The sequence below is a fragment of the Aquarana catesbeiana genome, linkage group LG06 (assembly GCF_042186555.1).
Source record: "Aquarana catesbeiana isolate 2022-GZ linkage group LG06, ASM4218655v1, whole genome shotgun sequence".
Lineage (NCBI taxonomy): Eukaryota > Metazoa > Chordata > Amphibia > Anura > Ranidae > Aquarana > Aquarana catesbeiana.
The window spans coordinates 75,383,722-75,398,523 of NC_133329.1; the positions used below are offsets into that span (position 1 = coordinate 75,383,722).

Sequence of the window (14,802 nt, forward strand, 5' to 3'; positions counted from 1 at the left end):
AAAGTGGCACATAATTGTGAAGTGGAAGGAAAATGATAAATGGTTTTCAAATTTTTTTACAAATAAATATCTGAAAAGTGTGGCGTGCATTTGTATTCAGCCCCCTCTGATACCACTAACTAAAATCTAGTGGACCCAATTGCCTTCAGAAGTCACCTAATTAATAAATAGAGTCCACCTGTGTGTAATTTAATCTCAGAACCTTCACCAAGGTTAGAGAACCTTAGTGAACAAACAGCATCATGAAGGCCAAGGAACACAACAGACAGGTCAGGGATAAAGTTGTGGAGAAGTTTAAAGCAGGGTTAGGTTATAAAAAAATATCCCAAGCTTTGAACGTCTCACAGAGCACTGTTCAATCCATCATCTGAAAATGGAAAGATTATGGCACAACCGCAAACGCACCAAGACATGTCCGTCCACCTAAACTGACAGGCCGGGCAAGGAGAGCATTTATCAGAGAAGCAGCCAAGACGCCTATGGTAACTCTGGAGGAGCTGCAGAGATCCACAGCTCAGGTGGGAGAATCTGTCCACGTAACAACTATTAGTCGTGCTCTCCACAAATCTGGCCTTTATGGAAGAGTGGCAAGAAGAAAGCCATTGTTGAAAGAAAACCATAAGAAGTCCCGTTTGCAGTTTGTGAGAAGCCATGTGGGGGACACAGCAAACATGTGGAAGAAGGTCCTCTGGTCAGATGAGACCAAAATTGAACTTTTAGGCCTAAAAGCAAAACATTATGTGTGGCAGAAAACCAACACTGCACATCACCCTGAACACACAACCCCACCGTGAAACATGGTGGTGGCAGCATCATGTTGTGGGGATGCTCTTCTTCAGCAGGGACAGGGAAGCTGGTCAGAGTTGATGAGAAGACGGATGGAGACAAATACAGAGCAATCTTATGCTGCGTACACAGGGTCGGACTTTCCGTCAACAAATGTTTGATGTGAACTTGTTGTCGGAAAGTCCGACTGTGTGTATGCTCCATCGAACATTTACTGTCAGACTTTCCGCCAACAAATGTTTGAGCGCAGGTTCTCAAATTTTCCGACAGCAAACTTTGTTGTTGGAAAGTCCGATCGTGTGTACACAAGTCCGCTGCACAAAAGTTCACGCATGCTCAGAATCAAACAGAAGGAACCACACTGGCTATTGAACTTCCTTTTGCTCGGCTCCTCGTACGTCTTGTACGTCACCGCGTTCTCACGTTCGTAATTGCTGGCCAACATTTGTGTGACCGTGTATATGGAAGACAAGTTTGAGCCAACATTCTTCAGAAAAAAAATCCAAGGTTTTGTTGGCGGAAATTCCGATCGTGTGTACGCGGCATTAGACGAAAGCCTGTCTGAAAAAGACTTGAGACTGGGGCGGTTGTTCACTTTCCAGCAGGACAACGACCCTAAACATACATCCAGAGCTACAATAGAATGGTTTAGATCAAAGCATATTCATGTGTTAGAATGGACCAGTCAAAGTCCAGACCTAAATCCATTTGAGAATCTGTGGCAAGACTTAAATTGCTGTTCACAGACACTCTCCATCCAATCTGACAGAGCTTGAGCTATTTTGCAAAGAAGAATGGGCAGAAATGTCCCTCTCTAGATGTGCAAAGCTGGTAGAGACATCCCCAAAAAGACTTACAGCTGTAATTGCAGTGAAAGGTGGTTCTACAAAGTATTGACTCAGGGGGGGCTAAATACAAATGTACCCCACACTTTTCACATATTTATTTGTAAAAAATGTTAAAAACCGTATTTATCATTTTCCTTCCACTTCACAATTATGTGCCACTTTGTGTTGGTCTATCACAAAAAATCCCAATAAAATACATTTACATTTTTGGTTGTAACATGACAAAATGTGGAAAATTTCAAGGGGTATGAATACTTTTTCGAGGCACTGTATATAATGCTGACAATTTAAATAGTGCTTTACATACTGTACATTCACATCTGTACCTGTGCCCAAGGAGCTTACAATCTAAGGTCCCTATATCATATACATACTAGGATTCATTTATACAGGAGCCGATTACCTACAAGCATGTGTTTGAAGTGTGGCAGAAAACAGAATACCCAGAGGAAACCTACACAAGGAGAACATGCAAACTCCATGCAGCTAGTGTCCTGTGCCCAGCGCTGCAAGGCAGAAGTGCTAACCACTAAGCCAGGTTATTAGTTTGGCTCATGTAATGGTTACGTGTCACTGTACAAAGTTTTATTTATTGTGGCTCCTCTCCAACAAACAAACCTGCCCCCCTCACTTGCACCAGCCGCCCCCCCCCCCATTGTGTCTTTGATCTGGAACCCCAGTGTCATTGTGTATCTGGGACCCCAGGTATATTTTCTAGCACAACAAAATCATGACATTCTTGAACATCTCCCATTCAGAGGACCCCTCATCAGATTCCAGTACGGGAATTGAGATCCCGACTCACAGGCTGTTTATGTGACTGAAGGAGTGATAGTGGCACCCAACCCCCAACCCCCCTTCCCAGTATTGTAAACCTCAGGAGGGGAAGTTGTAAAAGAAAACCAACACAGCTGCTGCAGAACTGCTTGTCATTGATAGCTGTGAGCACTCTATTGTGTATAGGGACACAAGATTCTCACTATTCCCAGTAATGTCCCCCCATGTCCTCCCCACCTGTGACAAACGCAGAGCTATGGGACCATAAATCCCAGCATGCCAGGCCACAGACACTGGCCCCAGAAGTACCATAATTTATAGTCATTATATTCTCCATTGGGGCTTGGAGTCTGCTCTGAAGCATTTGAGGAACTACAAGTCCCAGCAAGGTCCCATACAGAGATATACAGTATAAAGTGTTCTATTTCCTATCTCTGCACTCATCATATTGCATTTATTATTAAAAAATTGAAAATGGAGGACATTGTTCTTAGCACCTCTTTCTATCCATAGGCTATCTATAGGCACGTCTGCACACATGGAAGCATACATGGGAGGCTACACACAATCACATGACACAAGGCTGCAGCCCCACAGTCTCACAAGGAGCACTGTGAGAAGCCTGCTTAATGTGGTCACATGGAAATTAGATTAACCCCCGCATATGGTTAAACAAGTGGACTTTTTTACTTTAGCACAGTTGCATTGTTTTTACCATTGACATTGACACCAGCTTCCTCCCCCCCCCCCCCCTTCCCGGGAGGTGGTCGGGAATTGGAGGTGGTGCGGGCCCCCTCATTCGCACTAGCACCTCCCACCCCCTACCTGGATGAGTCGGACGCTATCCATGTTCTTATCTTAGGAGGTGGTGCTGGATCTGGGGTAGGGCTTCTGGAAACTGCCCCCCCCCCGCCCCTCCACCTGCTGCAGCTTGCCGTGGCAAGTGCCGGGCCATTGCTTCTACTCCCTAAGGCTCAGGACCCGCTTCCTGATTGGCCGGGAGGAGAATCAGGAAGACAATAGTTAATGTTAATTCACTACTATCACACAACTGGCTGGGCTCAGGGTGCAGTGCTCTGCGCCCCGAGCCCACCCTTTTTTTAAAGCAAATCATGTGCTTAAAAAAAAAATAACCCATTGAAATTCATGCGTCCGGAGCCCTGCATGTAGATTAGGGGCCAGGAGCATGGATTAGGGGGGGCAGAGCCCATGCGCCCCTAATGGAGGGGCCATCACTGTCTTTAACCTTTCCTGGTACTAATAATTCATAAATGCCCCAAAAGTTTTACAATACGGATATTAAGTTGGCCAAGCACTTTGCTTTATTGTGTAATCAGGTCTCTGCTTCACCTGTAAAACCAGTTACTGTTTTCCAGTACCTTTTTTCTTTATAGTCAAAAGTTACTGGGGGGACCAGCATGTAGTGGGGTGGGTCGAAGTCAAAACTCCTGATGTGGTTACTTATTCAGGCTAGGTTCACACGTGACCGCACTTGTGGGTGGAACAGTCTTTAGACCAGTAAGCAAGGGAATGCCAGAACTGAGACCCAGCAGGAGCAACCTTAAAGAAAGAGCTCCTGCTGGCCCCCCAAAAGTAGAACCATACATAGTCACTAGATTCTTGAGCTTGGAGTACTCACAATATCTCATGGCAGATGCACACACTCTTCCGTGAGTCCTCCAGACCAGATCTTTGGCTTCAGAAGAAATTTAAAGGATTTGCTGCAGCACAATAAATATTTAGGCTGCCTGTTTGACGTTCCCAGCCCTCTATGTTCTGCAAGCATTCTAAGCATTCTGTAGACCAAGATAAGACCTAGGAGGCTGCTTTCAGATAACACAGTAATGCCGCGTACACACAGATCGGATTTTCCGACAACAAATGTTCAATGGAAGCTTGTTGTCGGAAATTTCGACCGTGTGTGGGCTCCGTCGGACATTTTCCGTCGGAATTTCTGATGAACAAAATTTGAGAGCTGGATCTCAAATTTTCAGACAACAAACCTTGTCGGAAATTCTGATCGTGTGTACAGAAGTCCATCACACAAAATTCCAAGCATGCTCGGAATCAAGCAGAAGAGCCTCACTGGCTATAGAACTTTTTTCTCAGCTCGTCGTACTTGTTGTATATCACCGCGTTCTTGGCGATCGGAATTTGAGACAACATTTGTGTGACCATGTGTATGCAAGACAAGTTTGAGCCAACATCTGTCGGGAAAAAAACATGGATTTTGTTGTCGGAATGTGCGATCGTGTGTACGTGGCATAAGTGTGCAGAGGACACAGGAGGGCTCTGAAGTTCTGGACAAGATCAGTAGATTTTTTTTTATGCTCTTATCTGAAAAAAATGCTTTCAATGGTTTTAATCAATTTTATATTTATGGGAACACTAAGAAGCAAATATAAGAAGTTCATTGTTATAATCTGTCCAGGAAAACATTTTGCTCTGACCACCTTTGTCTTCTGTACAGGAGCTCAGGGTGGCTCTGTAGCCAAGACTCTTCTAGAAGATGGTACCTTTGCCGTCAGGGCGGTGACTCGTGATGTCAAGAAAGAAGCTGCTTTGAAGCTGAAGGAGGCCGGCGCTGAGGTGGTGGCTGCAGATCTGGATGACGAGAAGAGCATTGAGGCCGCCCTAAAGGGAGCTTATGGAGCTTTCGTGGTCACCAACTTCTTGGAACATTTCAGCAAAGATAAGGAATTTGCCCAGGTAAGCTGAGACATCCCATGTAATGCTATGTAATAAAACTTTTCCTCTTAAAGGGACTCTCTGTTACCATGCTATATGTATTGGGTGGTCTTCCAAATAATGTAGACATGTAGGTATTTCTCCTCTAGAAATTTCTAAAGAAGAAATGTAATTGTTGTTTTATCACCTAACCCAGCCTTTCTCAACCTTTTTACCCTCACAGGAACCCTTGAAATAATTTTCAAGTCTTAGGGAACCCCTGATAAATCCAGTTAATTGGTGGTGAATGGGAAGAATGCCCATTACATTGATTTTGAATGGGAAGATTGCCTTCTAGCAGTGGTGATCAGAACTCCACCCATATGGACTGATAAAAAGATCAGTGGGTTCATGCAGCTGACTCTTCCAAGTGGCATTGACTTCAGACTATCGTCAATCGGGCACAGCTCAAGGAGCCCCTAGCTGCCTAGCAACCTCTGGAGGTACCCTAGGTTTCTCTGGTTAAGAATGGCTGCACTAACCTGTAAAATGTAGTAAAGTAAATATTGTAAATAGGATGCCAATGCTTTCCTCTCCTGCTGAATATACTAGTTCCTGACTTCCATGTTAATCCAGGGAGCTTTTGAATCACTATCATGGAGCAAATATGAAGATCAGGAAGTTTGTCTCAGATTGTCTAATTTGTTGCATGCTTGTTCCAGGTCAGTGCCTTGGAGAACATTATCTAAACTGTCTGTAGGAATAAAATTTCATGTACCATTGGGTGTCCACATGTACAGCATAGCTTCAGAAGTGTTCTAGAGTAGTGGTTCTCAACCTTGAGACCTAGGTACGGGAAATTTTTCCAAACTTTCAATGCCCAACAGTTAAACAAAAGTTTGTGTGATAAAAGTATGGCAATGCAAAATATGTATTGAAATAAAGGAAGGCTCTGGATGTGGCTGGGTGTCACTGCGAGGAGGAAGGAGGTTGGTTCTGAAGGGACTTTGCAGTAGACTTGGTGGCCCTGCAGAGGATGAGGTTTCTGGAGGGGGTTGGGTCTCTGCAGGAATCTGGGGGCTTTGTAGAGGCACTGTGAGAGTTGGGAAGTCACAGCAGTGGCTAGGAGGCATTGTTAGAGGTTGAGAGGCACTATGAGACACTGTTAGAAGTTGGGAGGAGCTGTACGGGACTGAAGGCTCTGCAGCAGACAGAGTGGCACTGTGTGAGATAGGGGGCACTGTGGGGGCTCATGGCTGTCATGGCACCTGGGGGCACTGTGGGATACAGGGTTGAGGGCACTGTGGGCAATTAAGGGAGGCATTATGGGATATGGGAGGCACATTGGTAAGTTAGGGGAGCTAGCTGGAGGCCTGTGAGGAGGGAGGTCGTGGCCCGGCAGCAGGTTACTTCATAGTGGTTGAGAACCACATTTTTAGTAAAGTCACAAGCTGATGCACACACATTTTTTGGGCCATTGCTGTAATTGGTGATTTCATGGCTTATAGGAAAGTACCAGGGAGATTGGGCCAACACATGCGTTCATCAGGAAATGTTGAAATAAGCACCCTAGGTTTTAATGGCTTTAGGACCATTCATGAGGACATACTATGCATGGACATCACAAGATGCTAGAATTTTATATTCATGTATCCACTTTCCTGGTGGATGTTCCCTTTAAAATTGGCCTAAGAGCTATTGCAGGAAAATTGATATTTGTAGATCTAAAATTCTCTGCAGTTCCTTTCAGTTTTAGTACATTTTTCAGTCACCTTTGTTGTTGTAACATAGATACCTACAGGATCTTTCTCTCTTTTTACAAACCCAATCGCACTCTTGTAAAAAATCATTGTCAATATTTAATGGGGTTTTTTCCCTTCTTATTTCCTTCCTTTTCCTCATTTTCCCTTCCCGAGACCCCACCCTCTTCCCACCTTGTATTCCCTTTCTACCCCTTCTGAACCTACCTTTTTCCTGAATCCTTGTTTCCACTTCTCCTACTTGATCCTCTTAATTTCCCCAATTTCCAATTTTTACATTTACTAACCTTCCATCACTGGGTTTACATTGCTGTTCCTTGAGACCTCATGCCCCTAAGGCTGCAAAAGCCCCATTTGGGCTTCTTCCCTTCAAAAACTCTTTATTTAGTTAATAAATCAGCCACAGCCATAATAAAGTAGTCTGCCCCTCACTGGCATGCTGTAGACCCTCGCTCTGTATGTACAAGCAGTTACCTCTCTGCAAAGGTCCAGCAAGATCCACTGTGATTGACAGCTACAGATCCAATCAGCTATCCAATTAGCAGAGAGCACAAGTTGGCTGAATTTGTTTTTGGCAACTTAAATTTAGCAGAAAGTTACAACTGACTTCTTTCTTTCAAGGGCAAATGTTTTGCGGATGTGTCTAAACATCTCGGCCTGACATTGGTGGTGTTCAGTGGCTTAGAGAATGTGAAGAAGTTGACCAACGGAAAGCTGGAAGTGCCAAATTTTGACGGTAAAGGGGAGGTGGAGGAGTATTTCCGGGAGATCGGCGTGCCCATGACCAGTGTGAGACTCCCCTGTTACTACGAGAACTTTCTGACCTTCTTCAGGCCACAGAAGGACAAGGATGGCGATGGCTACACTCTGTGTAAGATGATGGTGTAGCAGTGTTAAATAACTTGAGGTGCCCCACTGATGCGGAATTAAAAAAGTACATATAGACACATATGGACATGTAATGTGTATTTATAGACATTAGAGGCCAGAGTGGGTGAGATTACTCTTGTCTGTATGTAGGTGGGGCGCAGCATGGCATGGAGTCAATGATTCACACCAGCGGGTGCAATAAACTTGTATTGAAGAAATGCAGCAACAGCTCACAACAAACCTGGTGGAAAAGCCACCCAGCTGGGCACACTCACATTTCAGCAGAGTGACAGGAATAGATTCCCACCGGAATGATAGCATGTTGAGAGGGGACTGAATGCGGCCTGGCTGTCTGGTCCACAATCAGGAGAATGTCCAGGAGAGATGAGGCCCTACTCTTGCCCGCCTCATCAGGAACCTTTCCCTATTACTGACCCTTGCAGATGGGGTACTCTGCCCCTACTTTGTCCACTTGCAAAATGTGCACCAAAATCTGGGAGCCAGGGCCTTAAAAAGGCTCTGCCTAACCCAAGGTGACTGCTTGAGTCATGTGGGGCAGCAGTATCCAATAGGGTAACTTATCCAGTGACTCAGCATACCATAGAGGAATTTTCCTCTTGACCTCCTCTGCAGCAAGGCTTCTGTGGAAGAGCACCACTTGCCCTGTAGAAAGTAGACTGCACCTGCCTGCATGTAGCCAATACCTGGCGCTCTTCAGTTATTCATTGCTATTAGTCTTACTTTGTTGGATTTTTTTCCCTTTTAAGACTATGTCTGTGTAAGCATAGTCACTATTTCCTCTCCTTTCTCGGGGGGGGGGGGCATATCTTGTGTGGTCCAACTGTGCCCACCCAATGTCTATAGCCAGCATAAGCCTGTGGATATTTGTTTGGACTAGTGGTAATCTTTCTATACTGTTTTTCCACAAGTTTGTCACTGTAAGCTGTTTTTGCAGGAGTGTGGAAGGGTTAGAACATCTGTAAGGCCTTTATTACTGTCTGCATTCTTCCCGGGGAACATCACCTTCTTGGTTTGTCCTGGCGACCATGGTTGCTGAGACAGAAAGTGATGGGAAATCCAAAAAAATACAATTTTCATGGGAACCGAAGGAGATGAAAGCCTTCCAAAGAGATTCCCTGTTCTGGTTACAACTAAAGCTGGCCATACATTATACAATTTCCTTTTTCAATTTCCTTTAGATTTACTTTCAGCTATGTAATGCAAGGGTCTGCCTTGCCTGATTGCATACAAATTGTAAGTGTTTAGATTTGACCTCTTATATTTTATGGTTTTGGTAAATCTAAAGGAAAGTTATACAAAAAAATTCTATAATGTATAGTCAGCCTAAGAGTGAATTTTCTCTCCCTTTCTGTTGTGTCTCTAGGAGAGGAAGTACAGGGCGATCTCCCCAACAGAATACGGATGGCAAAAAACTGACATTTTAACCATTGTTCACTTTACCAAAAAAATTATAAATTTCCCAGGGTTCATCAATAAACCTTGACCTCATATGGACTTATATAGTATGAAGTATGATCATATTCTATAGTGTGACGCTGAAATTTATCATCTTGCAGGCATCCCTATGGGTGACGTCCCCCTGGATGGGTTTTCTGTGGAGGATCTGGGTGGTGTTGTTCTCACCATTTTGAAGTCTCCCTCAAAATACGCTGGCAAGGACATTGGTCTCAGCATGGAGAAGCTGACGATGGAAGAGTATGCTGCCATAATGACCAAAGTGCTCGGCAAGAACATCAGAGATGCCAAGGTAATAAGTGGTGATAAGTGATTGCTCCAATCTATAAATGTTCAAATCTAAAACAAAGAGAACACAGGAAACCAGGAGATCTGCCCAACATGGAAATAGACAGAAATCCAAACCTACTAGAGAATCAAGGAAGAGAGATACAGCTTGACTTTTTTTCCATTTCCACTTTATTTGTAGATATTTTCTTATCAGGTCTTAGGAATGGAAGAAAAGTTAAGGTCTGGATCATCCATTCTCAACCCTTTTAACACACATAGGAACCCTTAATATAACTTTTAAGTGTCAGGGATCCCCTTCTATTAACTGCTATATCTACCACTTGAGGTACATTACCATTAACAGTAATTTTGGATATAAAAATAAATAAAAGAATAAAGGGTGCTGTTTGGTTCTGATTTTGACACCCAGGCCCTACAAGACTGAAGGTGTACAACAATATTGTCTAGAAAAGAAATGCAGACAGTAAAGTTTTTTGGGTTCGCTCATATTGGTGGTTACTGAAAAAAGTACAGCTTACATTGGTGTACATTGGAGAAGGACCCCCTTACATTGGTGGACACTGGAGAAGGACCCCCTTACATTGGTGGACAGTGGGAAAGGACCCCCTTACACTGGTGGACAGTGGGAGAGGGACCACCTTACATTGGTGGGCAGTGAAAGAGGGACCCCTTTTGTTTTTTTTATTGTTGGCCACCCTACACAATCCAGGGTGGTCACTGGGAAGAAAGGCCTCCTTACACTGGTGGTTAGTGGACAGAGAGGCCATTGACACTGGTGATCATTGGGAAGAATGCTCCTTACATTGGTTTACAGCGGGAAGCAGGACCTCATTAAACAGGTGGTTATAGAAAAGAAAGCACACATTACAGATAGTTAAATCATCTGTTCATTGGTGTCAGCGTTAACTTACTGGAGAGGCAGAAATTCCCCACTTCTTGAGGACCCCCTAGCAACCTCTAGAGTAGAGGTCTCCAAAAATTTTCTAAACAAGGGGTCAGTTCACTGTCCTTCAGACTTTAGTGGGGCCAGACTGTGGTCAGTGGCAGTTGATAATGCCTCAGGCTTGATGGTCAGTGGCATTAAAAAAATATTATACAGCATCCCTTTGGTTAGGAGAAGGAATAGTGCCCCCCCATCATCGGTGTCAGTGGGAGGAATAGTTCCCTTATCACTGGTGTCAGTGGGAGGAATAGTGCCCCCATCACTGGTGTCAGTGGGAGGAAAAGTGCCCCCATCACTGGTGTCAGTGGGAAGGATAGTGCCCCCATCACTGGTGTCAGTGGGAGGGATAGTGCCCCCATCACTGGTGTCAGTGGGAGGAATAGTGCCCCCATCATTGGTGTCAGTGGGAGGAATAATACCACATTGTTGGTGTCAGAGGGAGGAATAGTGTCCCAAGGGCCAGATAAAGGCAAGCAAAGGGCCGCATCCAGCCCATGGGCTGTAGTTTGGAGACCACTGCTCTCCTAGAGTTCCAAGGATTCTCCTAGGGTTCCAAGGATACCTGATTGAGAAAGGCTGGTCTGAATGGCTGCCGAAATAGTGTCAGGAAACAGATCTTCAGATCTGGCACAAATATCTCTGTCCAAACATTCACCTTTCCAGCATTCTGAAGCCCTGATGAAGGCCTCTTGTGACATGTTCGACTTTTATGCTAATATAAAAGTTTTGGCTGGAGTTATGCTTAAAATGTACCGGTCATGAAAGAATACAGGACCTTCCCCAGCCAAAACTTCTGAAAATTCTATTTGCCTTGTTGTCAACCTTCGGTAATTGCTTGCGCAGGGCAAGAGCGCAGCAGGTGAATTTAGAACTTCTTGAATACTTGTTCTAGGCCAAGGACTGAAACTACTAAAGACGGGATCTGCATGAAACTAGCATTTTCAGAAGGCCAGGAATGACAGGCTACATACAGTGCCTTGAAAAAGTATTCACACCCCTTGAAATTTTCCACATTTTGTTATGTTACAACCAAAAACATAAATGTATTTTATTGGGATTTTATGTGATAGACTAACGCAAAAGGGCATATAATTGTGAAGTGGAAGGAAAATGATAAATGGTTTTCAATTTTTTTTTACAAATAAATATCTGAAAAGTGTGGCGTGCATTTGTATTCAGCCCCCTTTATGCTGATACCCCTAACTAAAATCTAGTGGAACCAATTGTCTTCAGAAGTCACCTAATAGAGTCCACCTGTGTGTGATTTAATCTCAGTATAAACACAGCTGTTCTGTGAAGCCCTCAGAGGTTAATTAGAGAACCTTAGTGAACAAACAGCATCATAAAGGCCAAGAATCACACCAGACAGGTCAGGGATAAAGTTGTGGAGAAGTTTAAAGCAGGGTTAGGTAAAAAAAAAAAAATATCCCAAGCTTTGAACATTTCACGGAGCACTGTTTAATCCACCATCCAAAAATGGAAAGAGTATGGCACAACTCCAAACCTCCTTGCCTGGCCGTCCACCTAAACTGACAGGCCGGGCAAGGAGAGCATTAATCAGAGAAGCAGCCAAGAGGCCCATGGTAACTCTGGAGGAGCTGCAGAGATCCACAGCTCAGGTGGGAGAATCTTTCCACGGGACAATAATTAGTTGTGCACTCCACAAATCTGGCCTTTATGGAAGAGTGGTAAGAAGAAAGACATTGTTGAAAGAAAGCCATAAGAAGTCCTGTCTGCAGTTTGCGAGAAGCCATGTGGAGGACACAGCAAACATGTGGAAGAAGGTGATCTGGTCAGATAAGACCAAAATTGAACTTTTTGACCTAAAAGCAAAACGCTATGTGTGGCGGAAAACTAACACTGCATATGACCCTGAACACACCATTCCCACTATGTTGGTGGCAGCATCATGTTGTGGGGATGCTTTTCTTCAGCAGGGACAAGGAAGCTGGTCATGTCCCATGCCCAGTCAAAGTCCAGACGTGAATCCAATTGAGAATCTGTGGCAAGACTTGAAAATTGCTGTTCACAGACGCTCTCCATCCAATCTGACAGAGCTTGCATTGTTTTGCGAAGAAGAATGGGCAAACATTTCACTCTCTAGATGTGAAAAGCTGGTAGAGACATCCGCAAAAAGACTTGCAGCTATAATTGCAGAGAAAGGTGGTTCTACAAAATATTGACTCGGGAGGCTGAATACAAATGCACGTCACACTTTTCGCATATTTTTTTGTAAAAAAATGTGAAAACCATTTATCATTTTCCTTCCACTTCCCAATTATGTGCCACTTTGTGTTGGTCTATCACAAAAACCCCCCAAAAAATAAATGTATGTTTTTGGTTGTAACATGATAAAATGTGGAAAATGTGAAGGGGTATGAATACTTTTTCAAGGCACTGTATTACACGGCAGGTCCCTGTTTCATGTTTAACCTTCACTCTTACTTTTGCAGCTTACTCCCGAAAACTTTGGAAAGACGGACATTCCCGGGGCAAAGGAGCTGGTCAACATGTTTATATTCTACACAATGAAACCAAACCGCGACATTCAACTCACTCTTCAGCTTAACCCCAAAGCTAAGAAGTTCCAGTGCTGGCTACAGGAGAACAAGGCCGCCTTTGATAACCTGTGAACCTTGTTCCTTAAACCGTGAACAGACTGAGATTGGTTCCTTTAATGTGAACTTGTGTTTCCTGTGCCACGTGGGTCAGAATTTGGACCTTTTTTTTTTCCATCCTAGGCAATGACCAAGCCACCTTTCAACTACAACCAACCATGACTGTCATCTGTACTTGTATTAATAAAATGGGTATCCTGAATCTTTGGGGGCTTCCTTTCCTTCTGCTTGCAGTTGGTAAGAATGAAAAAACACAGGTCCATCCAGTTCACTGTGTGTGCACCTCCCTGCGGTATATTTTATTAGATGAGAAACTCGTCTAAGGCTCCAATCGCACTTGTATGACTCCAAAGTTGCGCAGACTTTGGAGTGCAACTTTGACGAAACTTTGGATGGGTGCAACTTGGATGCGTCTTTGGCCTTGACCAGTGATAATGGACAACTATTGCGCACAAGTTGTATAACATTCAGGTACGACTTTCATGCAACTTCTGAGGGTTAACATTGAAGTCTATGGCCCTCAAGTTGCATGCAAGTCGGACCAAAGTAGTGCAAGAACTACTTTGAAGTTGCTGTAACTTTAAGTCACGCAAATATGAATGAGTATCATTGGTAAACATGGGGAACGACTTGTCATGCAACTTTGATGTCCAAAGTTGCATGACAAGTCGCACAAGTGTGAATGGAGCCTAAAAGTTTTTTTAGGCTAACTATACTCTCAGCTGATAACACTAATGCCCCGTACACACGATAGTATTTTCCAACAACAAATGTTCGATGGGAGCTTGTTGTCGTAAATTCTGACCGTGTGTAGGCTCCATCGGACATTTTCCATCGGAATTTCTGACAAACAAAATTTGAGATCTGGATCTCAAACTTTCCAATAACAAAATCTGTTGTCGGAAATTCCGATCGTGTGTACACAATTACGACGCACAAAATTCTACGCATGCTCGGAATCAAGCAGAAGAGCAGCACTGGCTATTGAACTTCATTTTTCTCAGCTCGTCGTACATGTTGTACGTCACCGCGTTCTTGATGGTCGGAATTTCCGACAACATTTGTGTGACCGTGTGTATGCAAGACAAGTTTGAGCCAACATCCGTCGGAAATAAATCCACGGTTTTGTTTTTGGAAAATCCTATCGTGTGTACAGGGCATAAGGCCCCTTTCACACTTGTGCAACCTGAGAGTCCCGCGACTTTGACACGACTTGAAGCAATGGCTGTGAAATCTTGAAGTCTATGGACCTCGAGTCGCATCAAAGTCGGATCAAAGCAGTGCAGGGACTACCTTGAAGTTGCATAGATATGAATGGTACCTAACCACTACTGGGGTTTTTATTTTTTTGCTACACAAACAAAAAAAGACCATAAATTTAGAAAAAAAAAACAGTTTTCAGAGTTTGTTAAAAAATTTTGCGGCTGCACTGGTGGGCACTGATAGGTGACACTGATGGGCACTGATAGGCAGCACTGATGATGAGGCACTGATGGGTGGCACTGGTAGGCAGCACTGATTTGCACTGGTAGGTGGCACTGGTGGGCACAGATGAGGCAGCAGTGGCTCTCTGTGTTCGGGACCGATGTCCCTCTGACAGAAGCTGGCGATCTTTTTTATTTTCTCCTCAAGCTAACAGCTGATCACGTGGTAAGGGGTCGGGATTGGCCCCTTACTCTGATCTGTGATCAGCCGAGTCTCGTGGACTCGCTGATCACAGAGCGTGTCGGAAGCTCATGCGCAGGAGTACGTACATGGACGCCCTC

The 14,802-nt window shown here is 44.2% G+C and overlaps 1 protein-coding gene across 6 annotated transcripts in view; it reads left to right on the forward strand.

The window, feature by feature from the left end:
• LOC141148623 (nmrA-like family domain-containing protein 1) overlaps positions 1–13,238 on the forward strand; it is a 35,818-nt gene extending 22,580 nt beyond the window's left edge. For all 6 annotated transcript variants that reach the window (XM_073636234.1, XM_073636233.1, XM_073636232.1 and 3 more), the window contains exons 3-6: positions 4,882–5,120; positions 7,460–7,709; positions 9,286–9,476; positions 12,872–13,238. In XM_073636234.1, coding sequence (XP_073492335.1) covers positions 4,882–5,120; positions 7,460–7,709; positions 9,286–9,476; positions 12,872–13,051 — 860 coding nt within the window. In that variant the 3' untranslated portion in view covers positions 13,052–13,238. The remainder of the gene's footprint in view (positions 1–4,881; positions 5,121–7,459; positions 7,710–9,285; positions 9,477–12,871) is intronic.
• Positions 13,239–14,802: the final 1,564 nt, after the last annotated feature.